The 19,360-nt window shown below is 39.4% G+C and overlaps 1 protein-coding gene across 1 annotated transcript in view; it reads left to right on the top strand.

The window, feature by feature from the left end:
- EGFR (epidermal growth factor receptor) overlaps positions 1 to 19,360 on the top strand; it is a 229,724-nt gene that overhangs the window by 127,137 nt on the left and 83,227 nt on the right. Inside the window, exons 2-4 of the mRNA XM_049777187.1 lie at positions 13,234 to 13,385; positions 14,967 to 15,153; positions 18,538 to 18,672. Coding sequence (XP_049633144.1) covers positions 13,234 to 13,385; positions 14,967 to 15,153; positions 18,538 to 18,672 — 474 coding nt within the window. The remainder of the gene's footprint in view (positions 1 to 13,233; positions 13,386 to 14,966; positions 15,154 to 18,537; positions 18,673 to 19,360) is intronic.

Here is a 19,360-nt window from a genome sequence, read left to right as displayed (position 1 = left end):
AATGGTCTCTTAGTTCAGATAAAGAAATCTTGTCCAGTAAGCTTTGACACAGAATTACTGTGATGGTGGAAGAGATTCACCTTGGTCATTGCACTTTTTAAGAAAGGTGTTTAACATGATAATTACAAAATATGAATAAACAAGGTAAAAACATAAGAGAAAAAGTGAAGAAAAATTTCTTGAAAATGAGATATGAAATTTGCCTTGTGAATATGCCATATATTTATTAAATTAATTATTAAATGCCAAATTCGTTATTAGAGAAGTGAATAGAGCCTGCTGAAAACTTGCATAGAGTGCTAGCACAGATATTTCTGTAATTCCACGATATTCAGCAATTTCACAGAATTGCTGAGTTTCTTGCAATAGTAAACTAAAGGAAAGCCAAAGGAAACACAAGATCTGCTGTTCTCAGATGACATTCTTTAAAGAGACAGAAAGTGCTGTAAGACAGAGAATACTCTCGCCACCCAAGTATGAACCAGTGTGCATGCTCAATAGCCAACCACAGGTCCCAAGAAGCCGGATGGTGAGTTTTTCCAGAGGAAGTCACTGGGAAAGGAGGCCACACACGTGGATTCCCAGGAGCCTGAGGAGGAGGAACTAATTGTGTTTGGAGTAAGCATTGCCTTCAAGTATCTGCAGAGCTGAAGGTAGAAATGAATTAACTTGTGTCTATATTAAGACGTACATTAAGTCCGTTTGCTGCCGGTTCTCCATTTTCAAGGCCATCTCTTCAGGAGGGGGGAGGGGGGACCCAGGCTGTGTGCCCCTAGAACCAACCAGAAGATGTGTTTTAGATTAATATAAAGAATGATTATGAAGCAGAATTGTAAATACCAGAGTGGTGGATTTACAGACTCAGCAGAATTACAGCTCTGATCACGCAGGACAGGAGAGGAGAATGAAGTTGGGAAGCTAGGATTCCCCAATGTTATGGGAATGGGAAAGGTGAGTTGGAAATTTAGTTCTAAAGGTGCAAAATGCCTCAAACTTCAACACTCCCACAGAACGCAAATGTATGCACATACACATACACACACACACACACACACACACACACACACACACACACACACACTCTCTCAAAACTGCCCAGAGCCTGTATGTCATGTTCATTGTTAGCATCTTCTATCTTCAGTTCATGACAAAATATGAAGTTCTTCATCCTGGCTGAGCCTTCTTTGTTGCTTTCACATCTTGGCTCCTTTTACCTTGTTCCTTTCCTTGTTTATGGTATCAAACAAAAGTCAAGAGTTTGGAAGAAATGAAATATTTAACCAGTCTCTCTCTTCTAACAGTGGTCCTTCAACTACTGCCCGAGGGCCACGTATTGTATTTGTTCCCATTTTTTTCTTCACTTCAAAATAAGATATATGCAGTATGCATAGGAATTTGTTCATAATTTTTGTTTTTACTGTAGTCTGGCCCTCCAATGGTCTGAGGAACAGTGAACTGGGCCCTGTTTAAAAAGTTTGAGGACCTCTGTAGAAAATACCAACTAAAGGCGATTCTGGCCATATACTCCCAAGTACCTAATAGACTTTCTTCTAACAGAAAACTGGCAAAATTCAGCCCCCTGGGTCAGATCTGGATTGGTTCCTTCCTATTCTTGTATGTAAGATTTCATTGACATGGGATAGACTAGGCCATTCCATCTCATTGTCTGTGGTTGTTGGAACTCCAACAGCCGAACTGAATAGTGGGGACACAGAGTCTACACTTGCACACAGGAAGCTTTTGCTTTGGCTCAGGAAAGGCTTGTTTGCCCCTGCTCTGGAACATTCTAAATGATGTTCCAGATGCTCTATCTTAGACTTCTGGCAGGCAGAATGGAGGGTACTCTGGTTCTCATCATCTACTCCCTTTTTTTCTCAGCTGCTGGACCCATTTGATACCAGATGGTCCTGTCTGAGAACTGTTACTTTTAACAGAGAAGCTCTCCTCACTGAGTCCATGTGCTATAAGCAATGCGGCCTGAGCCAAAGTGAATATTCTTCTGTGACAGAAACTTGGCTTGAACTTTACCTGAGTCCATTTGCTGCTGGTTCTCCATTTTCAGGGCCATCTCTTCAGGCGTGTGTATGTGTGTGTGTGGGGGGGGGGGGGGAAGAAACCCAGCCTGTGTGCCCCTAGAACAGCTAAGGAAAGACCCTCCCAGCACCCAATCAGGTCAAGATCTGTCGTTTCTTTCTTTTCGCTACAAGTTCCTCTTGCACGTTTTCAAATGAAACTTAAAAAATATTAAAGTAGGAGCAGGGGGAAAAATTTTCATTTTAAGACAATTGTTAAATAAAAACATGTGCATTCACAGAGCACACAAATCCAACTCTGTGCTATGAAACCACCACCCAAGGGTCAGACAAGGCCTTTTACTTACTGAGAAAAAAAAAAGTACTAAGAGGAGGAAATGTTCTGAGCAGCAAGCTGAGTTCTCTTGAGGGAATTCTCCTACAAAGCACACATTAGGTGTGGCTTCCTCAGTATGAAGTGCCAGGCCAGCGCCTTCTGGTCAGATATAGGCCCAGCTGCCTTCCTTCCAAGCTCGGCCCTGTGACCAAGGCAGGCAGGTCATCTTTGGTCAGCACCAGCTGTCCCTCTCCTGGTGGCAGAAGATCCTGGCCTCTTGCCAGGACACACACTGGAGTGTAAGCAGAAGGGCTGGAGGGGTCGGTGTCTGAGAGAGCTTGGGAGGAAGGAAGCCATTCATCCCTGCTGGGACCTGAGGCACATCTGACTTCAATCTCACTGATACCAACCGGCCTGTGCCTATCAGGTACTTGACCAGGGATTCTTTTGTCTCATGGATCTTCCCAGGAGACCTCAGTTCTTGTTTTTTAGAGAAAGTCAAATACTCAGTATTTCAGCCAATTGTAAGCACAGTGCCTTTGTCTCTCAACATTTTTAGTAGGTGCCAGTCGAAGTGCCATTGCTCATCACTCTGCTGATGAGCTTCTGTTGGGAGCTTCTCACCACTTTTCTGTTCTTCTTTCTCAAATGCTTTACGACATAAAGATGAAGTATTGGTTCAGACTCTACTGCTGAGCGCCTGACATTCTCTGTAACGTGATAACAAGCAACAGCAAACCCTGCTCACTGGCCTTCATCTTTTTAGGGGGATGGTTTTCTTTCAGTGTTCTTTTTTTGTCCCAGCAGCAAAAAGAATAGGTAACATATACACTGAGCAACTCCAGCCCAAAGTAACATGGATCAAGTTCAGACTTGAGAAGTGGCTTAGAAATATCCCTCTGAGCTCAATACCTCCACACATCCCACCCCATTTGCCAAGTCCCTTTATTTTCCAAGGTCCTGTAGCATCAGAGGACTTCCTTGGCATCCCCACAGCCTGGCTTTATTTTTCTACTCCTTCCTAAGCACACAGTTCCATGTTTGATGTGTGGAGGTAGTGTGGAACTCCATGTTTGATCTACCCTTTCTCTGGGAAGCATCGGAAACCCTCTGTGATCCGGCGCATGCACACACGTACACACACATGTACACACACACACACACACACACACACACACACACACACCAGCTCTGGACTTTTCTATAATTCTGTGAATGCCACTTTTAGGACCCTTCACACAGTAGAACCTCAGAAGAACTCAGAACAAACGGATTAGCTGATGAACTGACTTGACCTTACAGTGGCAAGTGCCGCAAAGTTAGGGTGGGAGAGGAACTGGGGGAGGAAGGAAGCACTCGTGTCTTGGCCTCTTCTTGGCCAGTTAGTAATTGCTCCCTTGTTTAGATTTTTGTTATTGTCCTTTGCTTTGGGTTTTTAGAGGGAGGAAGGAACAGCTGTTTATATATACTTGATTTCTAATGCTCATGGGTAAACTACATTAGATGTGTGCTTATTTAGAGAGATGGCCTTGAAGCCATGAGAGAGAGGTTAGTCTCTTTAAACATGGCAATTTGAAGAAAAGTTTTTTAAAAGCATTTGACCAGCTTGAGTTAGAAGTGGACATGTCCTGTCACCATATCCCAGAGTCTCTCTGCAGACATGCTTGCAAAAAAACTATTAATGACAGAAACCAGACTATTTGTATCTGAAAATTTATTTCCTTGCAAATTTCAAATCTCTTCCAGAAATTTTTAAAAATAAGAATGAATGAATACCTGGTTGCAATGGATGATGAGAGACAAATACAAAAAGATGACTTGTACTCCTAAAGTAGAATAATAGCACAGTATACAGAGGGGAAAGCAGAGAAATGGCAAAAATACTTTCTTACTTTGTCAGTTGTGGGACTGAGTGGTAAGGTCATGGCACTTAGCATCTGGAGACCACTTCCTTTCTACCCTGACCTTCAGTGTCCTATTTTTACTTGCTTGGTAAGAAAAGTTATCAAGTATTTCTTCCTAACTAGGGATTCTTCTCTCCATTGTGTCTCTGCATCGCTGTAGTGTGTGACTTCGCAATATTCTGATTATTTTCTGCATTTATGCATCTATACAGTGGGCTAATTTGCTACATCAAGGCAATAATTATTTTTTTTTGTTTGTTTTTGGGCCACACCCGGTGACGCTCAGGGGTTACTCCTGGCTATGCGCTCAGAAGTTGCTCCTGGCTTGGGGGACCATATGGGACACCGGGGGATCGAACCGCGGTCCGTCCAAGGCTAGCGCAGGCAAGGCAGGCACCTTACCTCTTGCGCCACCGCCGGGCCCCGGCAATAATTATTTATGCTTTCTTGGTGACTGTCTTTATATTGCTTTATTAAATAAATTTAAGAATGAGTGTGGGGCCAGAGAGATAGCATGGAGGTAGGGTGTTTTCCTTGCATGCTGAAGGATGGTGGTTTGAAGCCTGGCATCCCATAGGGTCCCCCAAGCCTGCCATGAGCAATTTCTGAGCATAGAGCCAGGAATAACCCCTGATTGCTTCTGGGTGTGACCCACAAACCAAAAATAAATTTTAAAAAAATGAATGAGTGTGGAAAGAAATAATCTTTTGACACAGATGCAGAATATAGAGCAAAGGTAGAGTTGTCCACTTTAGCACTGGGGATAAGGATTCCACCAGCTGTGGTGTTCTTAACACCTGTGGTGTTCTAAATGCCTTCTGGAGGAAAGGCAACCAACAAACACACTGCCATAGGACCACATAGGGAATTGGAAACACCACCTTTGAACTAGGGGTGAATCATATGGACCTACGCAGAATGTAAAACAGAAGGGATAGGTGGAGGCTGAGTCAAGAGGAGAGCAATCTCATCACTCATCTATGCCTCACTTTACCTGAATGGCATGTTGCTGGGAACAGGCTCTGAGGTGTGTCTAGGAAAAGCAGCTTCTGGATATGGAATTGAGCTGTCCTCTGGGCAGCTGTTGAGGAAATGCAACTTTTCACTCAAGGTGCTGAGGGGTTAGGCATACTGAGTCTTGAGTTCACAATGCTGCCTACCAGATCTCCTGTTTTTCTCTTACAGTTCTTGCTGAACCAAGTTCAGTCAGAGATGAAAGATGGTGGTACAAGGCATTTGGACTCTAACCAGTCAATGTCAAATCCTCATTCAAACACTGCTTTTGATGCCATCTTTTTTGTGGCATTTCTGTTTCCTGTTTCCACCTGTTTTCTCCTGACTTACCCTATCCCTCAGCCTGCCCCATGATAGCCCTGTTGTAGCCCATTACACTCTCCATCAAGCTTCTTTCATGTCAGTATTCTTTCTCTGTGGTGTCTGCAGACAAGCCCAGTGAGCCTACAAATTTCTATAATTCTTGTGGCAATGAGAAAGTGGCTCCTTCATTCCTCCACATTCAGGTAGCAGGCAGACCAAGAAAGAGGTTGCCATGTAGGAAGAGTTTGGGAAATCAATCAGCTCAACTTCTGACCTAATTCTTGTCTCTATATTGCCCCTCACTGGTAGATCCAAGTACTAATCTGAGAAAGCAACAAAGAAATAGGCCAGAAGCAAAGAAATATCACAAAATATAATAAATAAAATATAATATAAATTATCATATATATAAGCAGTTAAATGGCCTGAAAACTTTTGAAAGGAAATAGCATTATCTACTCTAAAAGTATGTCTATATGTGGTGAGAAATTCCCTGGACATGAGTAAGAAATGTAGAAGATTAGAAAAACAGGCCCCTGACCATAAAGGAGGAATTTACACTCTAGAAAGGAAAAACCAGGCACACTGAATCCATTTCTGTTTATATTTTCACAGAGAGATTTTAGACAAATTCCAATATTCTATTAAGCATTGTATATTGTGAAGGAATACTCGGGTCATATTCTGACCAATTATCATAACTTGGAGACTATATAGAAACTGATGTAGATTATGAGATGTGACCTGATTTATACATTTTCTACCAGGAATTTTAGTCTGGCACATATTGTCAGAGATATCGGATGCCAAGACAAAGCGTGTTTCCGGGCACATTTTAGGTACTCAAAAAGCAGTGCTTTCTAAATTTTTATTTTACTTATTTTTAATTGCTTAATTTAAGCACCATGGTTATAAAATTGTTCATTATTGGGTTTAAATCATACAATGTACACCATCCTTCACCAGCGTGTCCTTCCCATCATTGTCACCAATGCCTCCCATTTTCCTCCCACTCCCACCTTACACCCCTGTCTTGCTCTAGGGCAGGCAAACTGCTTCTCTCTCTTTCTCTCTGTTTCTCTCTCTCTCCCTTCTACCCTCCATTCTGACACTGTGGCTTGCTCTATTGTTAATGGAGGGGTGCTTTGCCTGCTAGTTTCTCCTCTTTCAGAGCCTAGTTCTTGCCCAGAGTGATTAGTTCTATCTATCATTATCCTAGTAGTCCCTTTTCTACTCTAGCTACACTCAGCTCTTATGGCAAGGTTTCTACCATCGGGTGGACTTCCTGACCTTTGTCTCTTTGTCTCTGGGTATTATTATCATACTGTTCTCATTTTTCTTATATTCCATAAGTGAGTGAGATTATTCTATGTCTATTTCTTTCCTTCTGGCTCATTTCATTTATCATAATAGTCTCCATATCTATCCATGTATAGGCAAATTTTATGACTTCATTTTTCCTAATGACTGCATAGTATTTCATTAGTTCAAATAAATTTCTTATAGTATGAGAATATGTCAAATTCATTTATGATTTACTAGCCATTCAACTATCTATCAAAGAGTCTAATAGATTACCATCTCTGTGAATTAAGATTTTCAGTTTCCATTGTTAGGACACTAGAATGATATTATTTCTCCTTTGGACAATGTGCTATAAAAACTGAAAGTAATTTATAATTTCAGAATTTAAATTTTTAAAGCACTCTCATACTTAAATACATTCCATCAAATCTGGTGTTTTAGAGTATAGTTTGTCCTTTTTGAACTACAGGGGGTGGAATGGAAATAGTTCACTAATAGTATCAAAGAAACATGGACAGAATCAGATGGAAAAGTTTAGTGCTATGAATGCTCCTCTAGTCTAAGTCCAATGTTGGACATATTTATTGTTAGAGAATTATCTGATTTGTGAAGCACTTCACTGCTCATGATCTCATCACTTCCCACAGCTCTCCTGCCCAATGCATCAAGCTAGTCTTCTTAACCAGTGAGAACATGGGATTGAGGTCCATTGCTGGAAGTCACCCTGTGATGATGCTATCAGAGTCTTCTGAGAAATGTTTGGTCACATCACAGAAACATATTTCATATTCCCTTATAAAATAGCTCTCTGTGTTCAAAACTGTAGCAAAGTCGCTGAAAAGTGGACATAGTCTGTAAAATATCTCCTCAGTGTCCTCTTTTTTAAAAAATCAAATGCTTACCTTGAGATTATTTTAATGACTAGGAGCAAAATCATGGGAATGAAAAGCAGCCAATTTTCTTATTCTATTTCTCAACTCAAAAATAAAATACTTTGAAAATATTCAACCTGTTAACTTAATGATAATTACTTTAGTTTGCCAAAGTCTGACATATTGATTCCAGTATATTCAGGGAGATTTATTAAATATTTTACAGTACTTATTAAATATGTGAATTTTTAATTGTGATATTAGATTCACATTCAGATTGACAGCTATTTTTGTGTACCTACAATTTGGGAATACTTTATGTTATGAATTGTTGTTATGAAATAAAATATAAGGGGCTACTGATAAAAATAGAATTGGAAAATAAAGAAAATACAATTATAATGAGGCTTCCCCATTTTAAAAAACCTTTTTGAAAATCCACAATGAAAATTTAAATGCTGCTTTGTACTTACTTTTATTGTTTTTCCAATTATTTTAAATGACTCAACACAGATTTACTACTTCTTATTATTGCAAACTGTTATGTGAGATAAATAAGTTTGGTCTAGTCTAGTACTATTTTTATACCTTGTAACTGTTCTATGGGATAGATATTTTTTTATTCTCTCAAACCAACTTAGGAAAAGTATACTTCTATATTAGGAGAGAAATAAAGCAACTTGGAGACTCTTTAAGTTCATTCACCATTTGGAATTCATCTGTCCTTGCAAGGTATCATAGTTTCTATCTGAAACTATAATACAAGGTGATGAAAAATTTTCTGCCCTTCTGGTGCTTTTATGTAGTTCAAGTATTTCCAGTCTTTAAAAGCTTTTCACTAAGCAATTTAACATGAATACTGTAAAATGTTGAGCATCTTACATTTGTACATGACCATTTCTCTGTTCAAAATATATTTAATAAAACATCTTCCTCTTGACCTTATAAAATGCAGGTTTTTTTGTAAATTTCCCAGTAATTTTTATTACAAGCTAATATAACTATAGAAAATTTGAAAGATGCAGAAACTATGAGGAAGAAAAAACGGACTTCCACTGTTTATAAAAAAGACTTTTGTTAACAAAATGATGCATTTTCTTCTATTATATTTCTTTGTATTTTGTGTAGTTTATATGTATATAATAACATTTAAAAGTGCCACATAATATAGTTTCAGTGACACCAAAAAAGGCTAGCCCTGGTATAATGAAACCTCTTGTCAAACTCTATCTTTTCTGTAAATGTTTTAAAATCCATATAGAAGTATCATCTGACTTGAGATTTCTGAAATCTCTTCAGTGTGAAAGTGGGTGGGAAGAAATTTCCTTTAGTTTTTAAATTTTAGTCAGATATATTACCTAGGCTAGAAAGATATTATGTGATCAACCAGAAAGTTGTGAGGACTGACAATCTTTTAAGATGTCCTACTTCCTCCCTGTCACTAGACACAGAAACAAGAAAGGCAGAGTCTTTTCTCCACAATCTAAATCATCAATTCAGTGATATCTTTTTAGGCATCAGAGCCAACAATTCAACAGTGTATTATAAAATCCATCTTTCTCCACATGAATAAACAAATAACATACATATGTCCCTATTTCTATGCACAAATAATGTTTGAAGATGTGATTAGTGCTAGAAAGGAAAGAACACTGGGTAGAGTGATATATATTTACTATAAAGTAGACTATTTATTTTGAATCTGATTTCAAAACAGAGTTTTCTGAAGGAATGACTATTAAATTGGAATTCTGATAATAAAAGAGAGAAAAAGATGGAAAAATATGGGACTAACGGGAAAGCCTCAAGCAGGTGGAAGAGTGACTGAAAGTGAGAATCTGAAAGTAGAGCTTTCCATGGTTAAATGTCTATCATCCTTTCTCTTATTCTCCATATCTCCCTTCTTTTCTTTTTTCCTTCCCTACTTCCTTCATTTCTTTCTTTCTTTTTTCCTTTTTTCTTTCTTTCTTTCTTTCTCTATTTGTTTTGTTTTGTTTTGTGGTCAAACCTGGCTCTTCTCAGGGTTAAACTCCTATCTCTGTGCTCAGAGATCACTCCTAACTTGGTTTGGATGTGTCAGGAATTGAACCTGGATTTGCTTCCTACAAGACAACTGCTTTTCCCACTGTATTATTGCTCTGACATTTTTCTTTTTCTGCTTCATAAAAATGTTTACAGAAGTAGCCATGTTTGACATCCAATGTCTGAATAGCTTATCTGCTGGTCTGAACATGACCAGCTCAAATAATAGGCACCTTAAAAAGCCCCTAGCATCTGTCACATGCACATTCTAGTATGTTAATTTTTGTGTTTTGTATATCCTGATATTAATACTTTATCTGATGTGTTGAGTGAAAATATTTTCTCCCACTCAGTTTGCTGTCTTTTAGTCTTATCTTGTGTTTCTTTTGACATACAAACTTTTTGGATTGATGTAATCCCATTTTTTGGTTCTGATTTTTTAGCTTTTGCCATCGAACTCCTTTGTTGTCCAGATCTTGGATCGTCTGCCTATTTTCTTTTTAAATTCTGATCATTTCTCAAGGTCTTTTTTATAAAAAAAAATAATTTCTTTATTTAAGTGCTATTGCTACAAACATGTTGCTAATTGGATTTCAGCCAAGACCTTTAATCTACTTTGAGTTGAATTTTGTGTAAGTTGTGATATATGTATCCAGCTTTAATTTCTCTATGCTCCATTTGTTGAAGAGGCTGTCTTTATTCACTTCATGTCCTCGTCTCCTTTGTCAAAAATTATTTGACCATAATCCTAAGGAGTTTATTGTTGAATATTCTATCCAGACCCTTTGGTCAGAAATTCTCTTTTTACCAATACCATACTGCTTTGATCAGCTTATTTATTAATCAGATTTGAGGGTATGCTGCTTAGCTGAAAGAAGCTAACAAGCTATTAATTATATTTGATCACTGAAAATGAAAAGCTACTTTTTTGTTGTTATCTCTGTATACTGAAAAACATTTTGTGAAATATGCTCCAAACTCATGTTTTAGTCTGTTCACCCAGTGGTCACGAGGGGTGTGGCATACACTTGGGCACACCTAAGAGGTAGAGTCTGTTTTCTAAGAAAACAGTCTGTTTCATTGAGTGCCACCCAAAAATCACGTCTTACTGTCAAAATCCTGCACCAACTTTGGTCGAGTCTTTAAAGGGGACTTGGAAAATCATTTGGCTACGTTTCCATGCATTGCAGCCAACTCTGTAGAACTATTCCAATTTTGAGATTGCAATCCAAGCGGCCCATACTCTATATGAAAGCAGAATGGAGATGTCAGGTTGACCCCAGTTATCGCTGAAAGAATTCCAGAGTCATGTTGCCCCAAAGCCAGTAGACAGAGGCTCCATCTGGTCAGTTCTCATATGTGAGTCCTCTCCACCCCCAAATAGGGCCACAGAAAATAAAAGAGAAAAAACCCCACCCCATCGAGGAAACAAGGCATGAAGAGTACTTCACATTTCATGTTGGTGTATATGCCTTGAATTGGTTATATGGCACCCGAGCTTGTGCTGAAATAGTTGGTCAGATGATGTGAAATCCCATGAAAGAGAAAAAAGAAATCTATAAAATAGAAAAATAAATTCAAAAAGAGTTCCCAAAAAAGGTGCTTGCCATTGACTTTGGCCTCATATTTAACCACTTGCTGCTGACTATACTGACACATTTGCAGAATGGGAGAGTCGGGCCAGTTGTAGATTTCACCCCCAAAGCCAGAAGCCATTATTTCCTCACTCCTGGGGTAATTTTGGTTCAAAGTAGAGTTACTTAATGAGCTTCCTGCTTCAAAAGCCCCAAATCTCTTTGTTTGGCCATGTTTGCCTAAACATGCCTTTTAAAGAGCCAGGTTTGTAAATATGACTTTCTTATGATCTTTATTTTTAAGTATAGGTTACCAGGTGTATTTCCATAGTCCTCATTTAAAATTTTCTTTTATTAAGCTTGATACATTAAATAAAACATCAGGGAGCTATATTTGCCAAGTTTGTGTACTAGCAGGAGAGGTAAAACAATTACATCCCTGGGGTAAGGTGGGTTTACATTGGGGGCACAGACAATGCAAAAGACACACATTTGGTGTGTCCCACTATGTGGATGTCTTACCAATGGTTCTTTTAATTCTTGTTGTTTTCTAAATAATGTTTTATTTAAATAAAGTTTGCTTTTTGTTATGTTCATTTATAAAGGAATATTTTTTCTGTTAAGACAATTAGTTGGGGGAAGGCACTCCCAAGCAGTGTTGGGGGATTTGGGGATCAGCTCCAAAAATTAGGCTCTGTAGTATCAAGAAACACCAGGATCACCTCAAGTGTGTTGAGGGTCTCCAGAGTTATAATTGTGTGTGCTTGAACGGAACTACAGTTGAGCTCATCCCTGGGCCATTAGTTGAATTTTTTAAAGAAACAATAATTGCTATTAATTTATTAATTTTCTTTTTTCTTTTTTTAAATATTTTTATTTAAACACCTTGGTTACAAACACGATTGTTGTTGGATTTCAATTTGGGACATTGGTGGTGGGAATGTTGCACTGGTGATGGGGGGTGTCATCTTATATGACCATCAGTTGAATTTTTAATTTACATTCTTGCCATTGACTTTTAAGTTGTATAATCTTGTGATCAGAAGCTATTGTCTAGAGTGTAAAATATTTGTCAATATTTTTGCTATGCAATGAGGTGACATACTCTTTTTATAAATTAAAATTTTCATTATTTAGTTACTAAATCAACATTTAATATACTCTTCAAATACTTTATATATTTTTCCACCTGAAACTCTTTGAGGCTACTTGCCTTAAAATTTTTCATAGTATTGTTAACTATTTTTCCTTGAGCTGTTTTGTTTGTTTGTTTGTTTGTTTCTTTGGGCCAAACCCAGTGACGCTCTGGGTTACTCCTGGCTTACTCAGAAATCGCTCCTGGCTTGGGGGACCATGTGGGATGTGGGGGGATCGAAACGCGGTCTGTCCTAGGCTACCTACCTTGAAAGGTGCATTATAAAATTAGGATCTACATTTACAGCGATAGTGCCTTATTGCTCTGCACCACTGCTCCAACCCCTTTTCCTTGAACTTTTAACTTTTTTTTTGGTTTTTGTTTTTTGGGTCACACCTGGCAGCGCTCAGTGACTACTCCTGGCTCTACGCTCAGAAATCGCCCCGGCAGGCTCTGGGGGACCATATGGGATGCTGGGATTTGAACCATCATCCTTCTGCATGCAAGGCAAATGCCCTACCTCCATGCTATCTCTCCAGTCCCGAACTTTTAACATTTTTAACAATCTCATACATTATAAGGATAAAATTTTTTATGAATTATATATTAAAACATAAACTTAAATATATTATATTACTTGCCTTTGAACCTTTAATTATAATTCCATCAAAAGCTGCTGAAAATTAGTTGGTCTAGGAATGCTTTTTCTACTTTACTTGGAATTTTATGTGGTTTGTTTTTTCCCTTTGTTTCAGTATGCCAAGGCACAAGTAATAAGCTGACCCAGTTGGGCACCTTTGAAGACCATTTTCTGAGTTTCCAAAGATTGTTCAACAACTGTGAGGTGATCCTTGGGAATTTGGAAATAACCTATATGCAAAGGAATTATGACCTCTCCTTCTTAAAGGTTAGTTCAAAGAATTTGATTGTTCTACAAAAATATAAAGGAACTGAATATAAATTGATAAAGGATTATTAGAATTTAATGACATGCATTTGTTATTCAGCTATTATACTTCTTATGGAGCTCTAAATGGGAGTTATATGAGAAGTTCACTTTACCAGTCAGTATCGACTTATAGCTCTAGAAGAATATAATAAAAAAAAATAAAAATACAGGGGCATTCGACCACCATCCAACACTGGTGTTAGTTAATCTTTTACAAGCTGTTTCAAAATGCTAGTTATACTGGCTCTATTAATTTCTTTAAATTTTTTAAATTAAAGAATCATAATTGATGAAGTTATTGATAGTTGAATGTTAGGCCCATAATATTTTTTTTCATACCAATCCCATTACCTGTATCAATTTCCTTGACCAGTGTCCCCATACCAGCTCTCCCCACTCCACCTCCTACTCACCCTATAATGTACCTTGAAAGGTGCATTATAAAATTAGGATCTACATTTACAAAAAACACGAGGTCTCGTGTTTCAGGGTTGAGTCTGTGCTTAGAATATACTCTGCCACATCATCAGTAGAACTGAAGTTCCTATCCCTTTCCCTCCCTGCACCCATTACTTCCCTTTCTCATCTTCTCCCTACCCACCTGCCTGCCCATTTCTTTCTTTCCCCCTGAACTCTGGGGTCAAGGGTTATCTAGGCCTTCCCTCTGTACCACATTGCAGTCCCTCATCCAGGTCTTTTCAAAAGGTCCTGATGAGCTATAGAGAAGGTTCAGTGTACTAGAATCCAAGTTTTGTGTTAAGAAGGCCTGGTGTTCAATCCTCAGCACCATATGTTAAGTGTTGCTGGAAGTGTTCCTTAAGTACCACTGTTCCTTAAGCACCACTGCTCCATGTAATCTGACCCCCACCCCCACCAAGGAAAAAAGGCTGAGCATAAAACCCTGAGCCTGGGAAATAGCTCACTTGAATAGCACCTGTCTTACATGTGTAATACCTTGAGTTAGAGTCCCCAGCACTACAAAAAATAAAATAAATTAGGAAAAAACGTTCTGCTATGTGGAATTTGCCTATTTATTTGGTTTAAATACTCCCACTCTAATTTCCAGCTTGAAGAGTTTGAGAAGCATATTACAAACCTCCTTAATATCTTAGAGTAGTCTTTGGTGAGTGGGAAGAGCCAGCTCAGAAGCTCTGTTGATAATTAGAACTTTAATCTTGAAGAACATTTTTAAGGGTTTCTTTTAGTCTTCCTTCCTGTTTTCTTCCTTCAAACAAGAAAGCATGCAAGACCTATGCATAATAAGCAAGATCAATGCATAATAATTCAGTAAAATATTTACCTTAATCTTAGTATACTGAGCACCAAGCAAAATACAAGCTACAGAATTTATAAATATAACACCTCATTCTTTATTGTTGCCTAAAGTTCAGAAAGCAGACATGTGCTGGGAATAATTTAAATCCTGACATATCCACTACTATTTGTGTGCTTTTCAGTCACTTGTGTACCAAAGTGTGAGGTGTGCTGGATACTCAGACCCATCATAGAAAATTATCATATTCGTCTTTTACTTCCTAGACCATCCAGGAAGTAGCTGGCTATGTGCTCATCGCACTCAACACTGTGGAGAAGATACCCTTGGAGAACCTGCAGATCATCAGGGGAAATGTACTTTATGAAAACACCCATGCCTTATCAGTCTTGTCCAACTACTATGTAGACAACAAGACTGGCTTACAGGAGCTGCCCCTGACGAACCTACAGGGTAAGACCAGGCTCTGGCTTGTGTGTGCTTAAAAGCATTGATGATGTAGTAAAACCATCTATTAATACCATTCATTGCTTTATCAAATATGCACCCGTTGTGTGCAGCTGTAAGATACATCAGTAGAATTACAATGAACATAGAGGACAGGAAGAAAAAGAGTGAGCCAGTGCCAGTTTATCTATGCTCTTAAAACATAGCCAGAGAGTTGGAAGAAATGGCAAGGGTGCTAGGAAGAGACTCTCTAGGCTCTTCCCAGAATGTGAATAAACTTGTAATTTTATAACCTGGACCTTTGGAAGAAGGAATGAGATTAACTGTCACTCCCTTTATATAAGGTCACTGAAGGAATCTTATAATATGCAGCATTATGGATGGGGAATACAATTAGAGAAATTAGAACTCCTGTTAGTAGTATACTTATAAGGGTCTTGTGAGAAGAAATAGAATGCCTGTCTTGAATACAGACAGAGGCTGGGGGAAGAGAGAAATGGGAGCTTTGGTGGTGGGAAGGTGGCACTCGTGAAGGGGGGTGTTCTTTTCTATAACTGAAACCCAACTATAAACATGTTTGTAATCATGGTGCTTAAATAAAGATTTTCTTTTTTTTTTTTTTGGTCACATTGGGCAGTGCTCAGGGGTTACTCCTGGCTCTATGCTCAGAATTGCCCCTGGAAGGCTCGGGGGACCATATGGGATAATGCTGGAATTTGAACCACCATCCTTTTGCATTTGGAAGGCAAACACCTTACCTCCATGCTATCTCACCGGCCCCTAAATAAAGATATTATTATAAAAAAAAAGATAGAAAAGGCTAGACTTTGAATTTTGAAAACCATGATAATTTTTGTGTATTGTGCCTTTGAACTCTTTCAGTTGAGGTGCTAGATTACCAGACTGCAACCTCACTGAATGTTCACGACCTTCTTTCCAATAAAAGTTTGCACTTTACAAAGAAAGAGAGGGTATGAGTAATTGTATGTAGGTCTCACATGAGTGAAAAGTGCCACCAAGTGTCACCAAATCTCTGCCCCCACACCTACTTCTTGTGTGCTCTTCTGGTTAGGAGTGTCAGAAAAGGGTCAAAAGAGAGACAATATAGAAGAAAAGACAATTGCCTTGCAGGCAGCTGCAGTGGCCATGAGCCTGGTTTGAATTCCCAGAACCACCTACTGTCACTCCTGAGCACAGAGACAGGAATAACCCAAGCACAATTGGGTGTCCCTCCTCAAAAAATGATTCCCACCCTCTCCCGTACTCTGAGAGCATGATTCTTTTTTTCTATTAATACAGGGTTACCTCAGAGGAAGTTACCTGATCCCCACTTCCAATTGCAAACCTGTCTATAGGCAGATGAAGGGAACATCTACAGCCAGTCCTGGCTCCATTTCTGACCAGCCAACCCCTAGAGCACTTTTTACATATGTTTCCTCACCTTCAAAATCGGGGATAACAATTGGGAACACCCTCCCCAGGGTGCTGAGTAATTAACTAAATCAGATAAACTTCTTTTTTATTTTTTTAGATAAACTTCTTAAAGATCATTTCTCCTTGTAGCATGATGTCTAGTGTTGGTATTGAAGTTGTAGAAATCCAGCTTGCCTGCCTTTATTACATAATTATTAAGTGTTGGCCATTTGATGTTAATTAAATGTTCTGATTAATAGTTGACCTACTGTTTTCACAAAGAGAAGTCATTGAAAATGAAAAAAAAAAAAAAAAGGACAGGGCCAGGTAGATACATGGCTTATCAGCAAAGCACTTGCCTTGCATGCTTGAAATCCTGGATTTAATACCAACACATAAAAAATACAGTGATAGTGGTCTGAAGTGCTTTTTGTCTGCTTAGCACGAGGCAGAGGCATTAGACCCCACCCTCAATTCTGCCACCTCCTTTCTTATCGTTGCGAATTGTGGGTGTTTTTTAGATAACCCCAGATTCCTGCTCACTTTCCATTTCTGAGCAACCAGGCCAATTGTTCACATTACTTTAGCCCCATATCCCTTTTCTCCATTCCAGTTCTCAGCAGAGTTTTAGCCACTTGACTCTGGGCCCTTCCCAAGTAAACCTCTTTCCTTTATTATCCTGCTGTCCTTGGACTTCACATCCAGACCTTCACAAGTCGGCCCATTCTAACCTACTAACCTGCCTCTCATGACTCTTTGCCATTCTTTGAAGAAACTTCACTGGACCTTTGCACTGTTATTCTGGACCTTTGCACCTGCCCTCTGTCTGCAAGGCCTGAAGAGCTCTCCATTCTAGCAACAACATTATAAGGAATGTCATCCTGTCCACAGCCTCAGAGATCCTTTCAGAGAACTGGCCTTTTAACATTGTGCTTCAATACATGTCATCCACTCCTTTGGGGTTCTGAATGTCACTAACACATCTACACTGACACCAGATAGTCATTGAATCATTGTGAGGATCAACCAACATTCCATGTACAAACCAGCCAGTACATACCCAGTCTTGTCCTATATTATGGCCTTCTAATGATATTAGTTTGCTGTATGAAACCAACAGAGGTCATCTTTTTTGAAAACCCTCACTATTCATAACAGTATTTTGATTCTCTAAGCCATCCATTCCAGGTTTTATTTAATGTCACTGATGTGGCATACTTTTTTCTCAGGCTTACATTTTTGTATCACCTCTGATTTTTCATGTCCCATGGTTTCTAATTTTGAAATAGTTGTAGAATCAATTACATCTTTGCCTTCCCAGCGTTTATGCCATCTCTGTCACACATAGATTCTTTCCACTTGCTACATGGTGATACCTTTTGTACCATGAAATGTTCTGAGGCACTGACAGCCTTCCTACCTCTGATGCTTGGCTGTCTATCCTTCCTTTACTATAAGACCTTGTTACATTGTGATCTGTCCTTTAGTTCTGTGTTCAGCCTCTCTGAAGCTACCCACTCACCAGGTCCTGTGCACTCACCCTTCCTGCTGTGCCCTAGCACTATGTTAATCCTTCCCATATTTTTATATGTTCTCATTCTCCAAAGCTACAATTCACAGAAAATCCTAGTTTTTCTGTGATGTCATTGACTCGATTTTCACCTGCTACCACTGAAAATCTAAGGGGCTTTTTTTCTGGTACTTTTTGCAGAATGTAGAATATGAGTATATATACACATGCTTGAAGAGAGTTCAAAGAAGCAGAAGTTTGGGCTGGAGCAGTGGCGCAAGCGGTAGGGCATTTGCCTTGCATGTGCTGACCTAGGATGAACTGCGGTTTGATACCCCAGAGTCCTGTATGGTCCCCCAAGCCAAGAGCGATTTCTGAGCGCCAGAGCCGGGAGTAACCCTGAGTGTCACCAGATGTGGCCCAAAACCCAAAAAAAGTTTGCTCACTTGGCTTCCTTTCTCCTGTAGAAATTCTACAAGGTGCTGTACGATTCAGCAACAACCCTGCCCTTTGCTACGTGGATACGATCCAGTGGCGGGACATCGTTGATGACAGCTTTCTGAGCAACATGACCTTGGACTTTCAGAACCAGCTGGGTAAATGTAAGTGCTCTTCAGTGTCCCTCTCACCCAGTGCCTAAGTGGGGCGAGCAAACAATGTGGGGTGTGTGGAGAAAAGAAAAGGAAGAGAAAATGTCAAGTTGTCTGCCCCAAAGTAAAACACTTTTGGGTCATGGTTCTCATCCAGAAGACAGAACAGCCAAGCAGTTGAGAAGCACCCAGGACTCTCCATCCAACTCGCACAAGACTAGACAGGGGGCTTGATGTTCTTCTGGCTTACTCCTCTCTTGAATTTGGGGTCGTACCAGTCTGCCAGCATTATGATCAGACTAGACTGCCTTTCTATGATGAGCTGGGACTTCTCGCACGATGGCAGTCATTATCAAAACTGGCCAGTTTGTCGAGATTTCCTCCAGTGCCCTTGGCCAATGGTTCCTGCGATTCATTGGGAGTGGAAGCACCGATCAGTCCTTGCACTGGATCTGTCTGTGGAAAACTCAGAGCTTTTAAATAGCTGCTTTTAGTGACCAAGATCCACTCAGCTTCCCCTTCCTGAGTTCCCGGTCTATTAGTCTCTTAAAGTAAGAAGTCATCACCAGCTCCAATTCTTCACAGTATGCAGCTCAGCACCATTAACTACACTGACTTTGTTGTGTAGCCATTGTCAGAAGTTTTCATCATCCCAACCTGAGATTCTTTCTCACTCATTTGACAATCACTTCCTGCTCTC

The sequence above is a fragment of the Suncus etruscus genome, chromosome 7 (genome assembly GCF_024139225.1).
Source record: "Suncus etruscus isolate mSunEtr1 chromosome 7, mSunEtr1.pri.cur, whole genome shotgun sequence".
Classification (NCBI taxonomy): Eukaryota; Metazoa; Chordata; class Mammalia; order Eulipotyphla; family Soricidae; genus Suncus; species Suncus etruscus.
The sequence above is the reverse complement of the archived record's forward strand: the minus strand, read 5'-3'. Positions and strand labels throughout refer to the sequence as shown.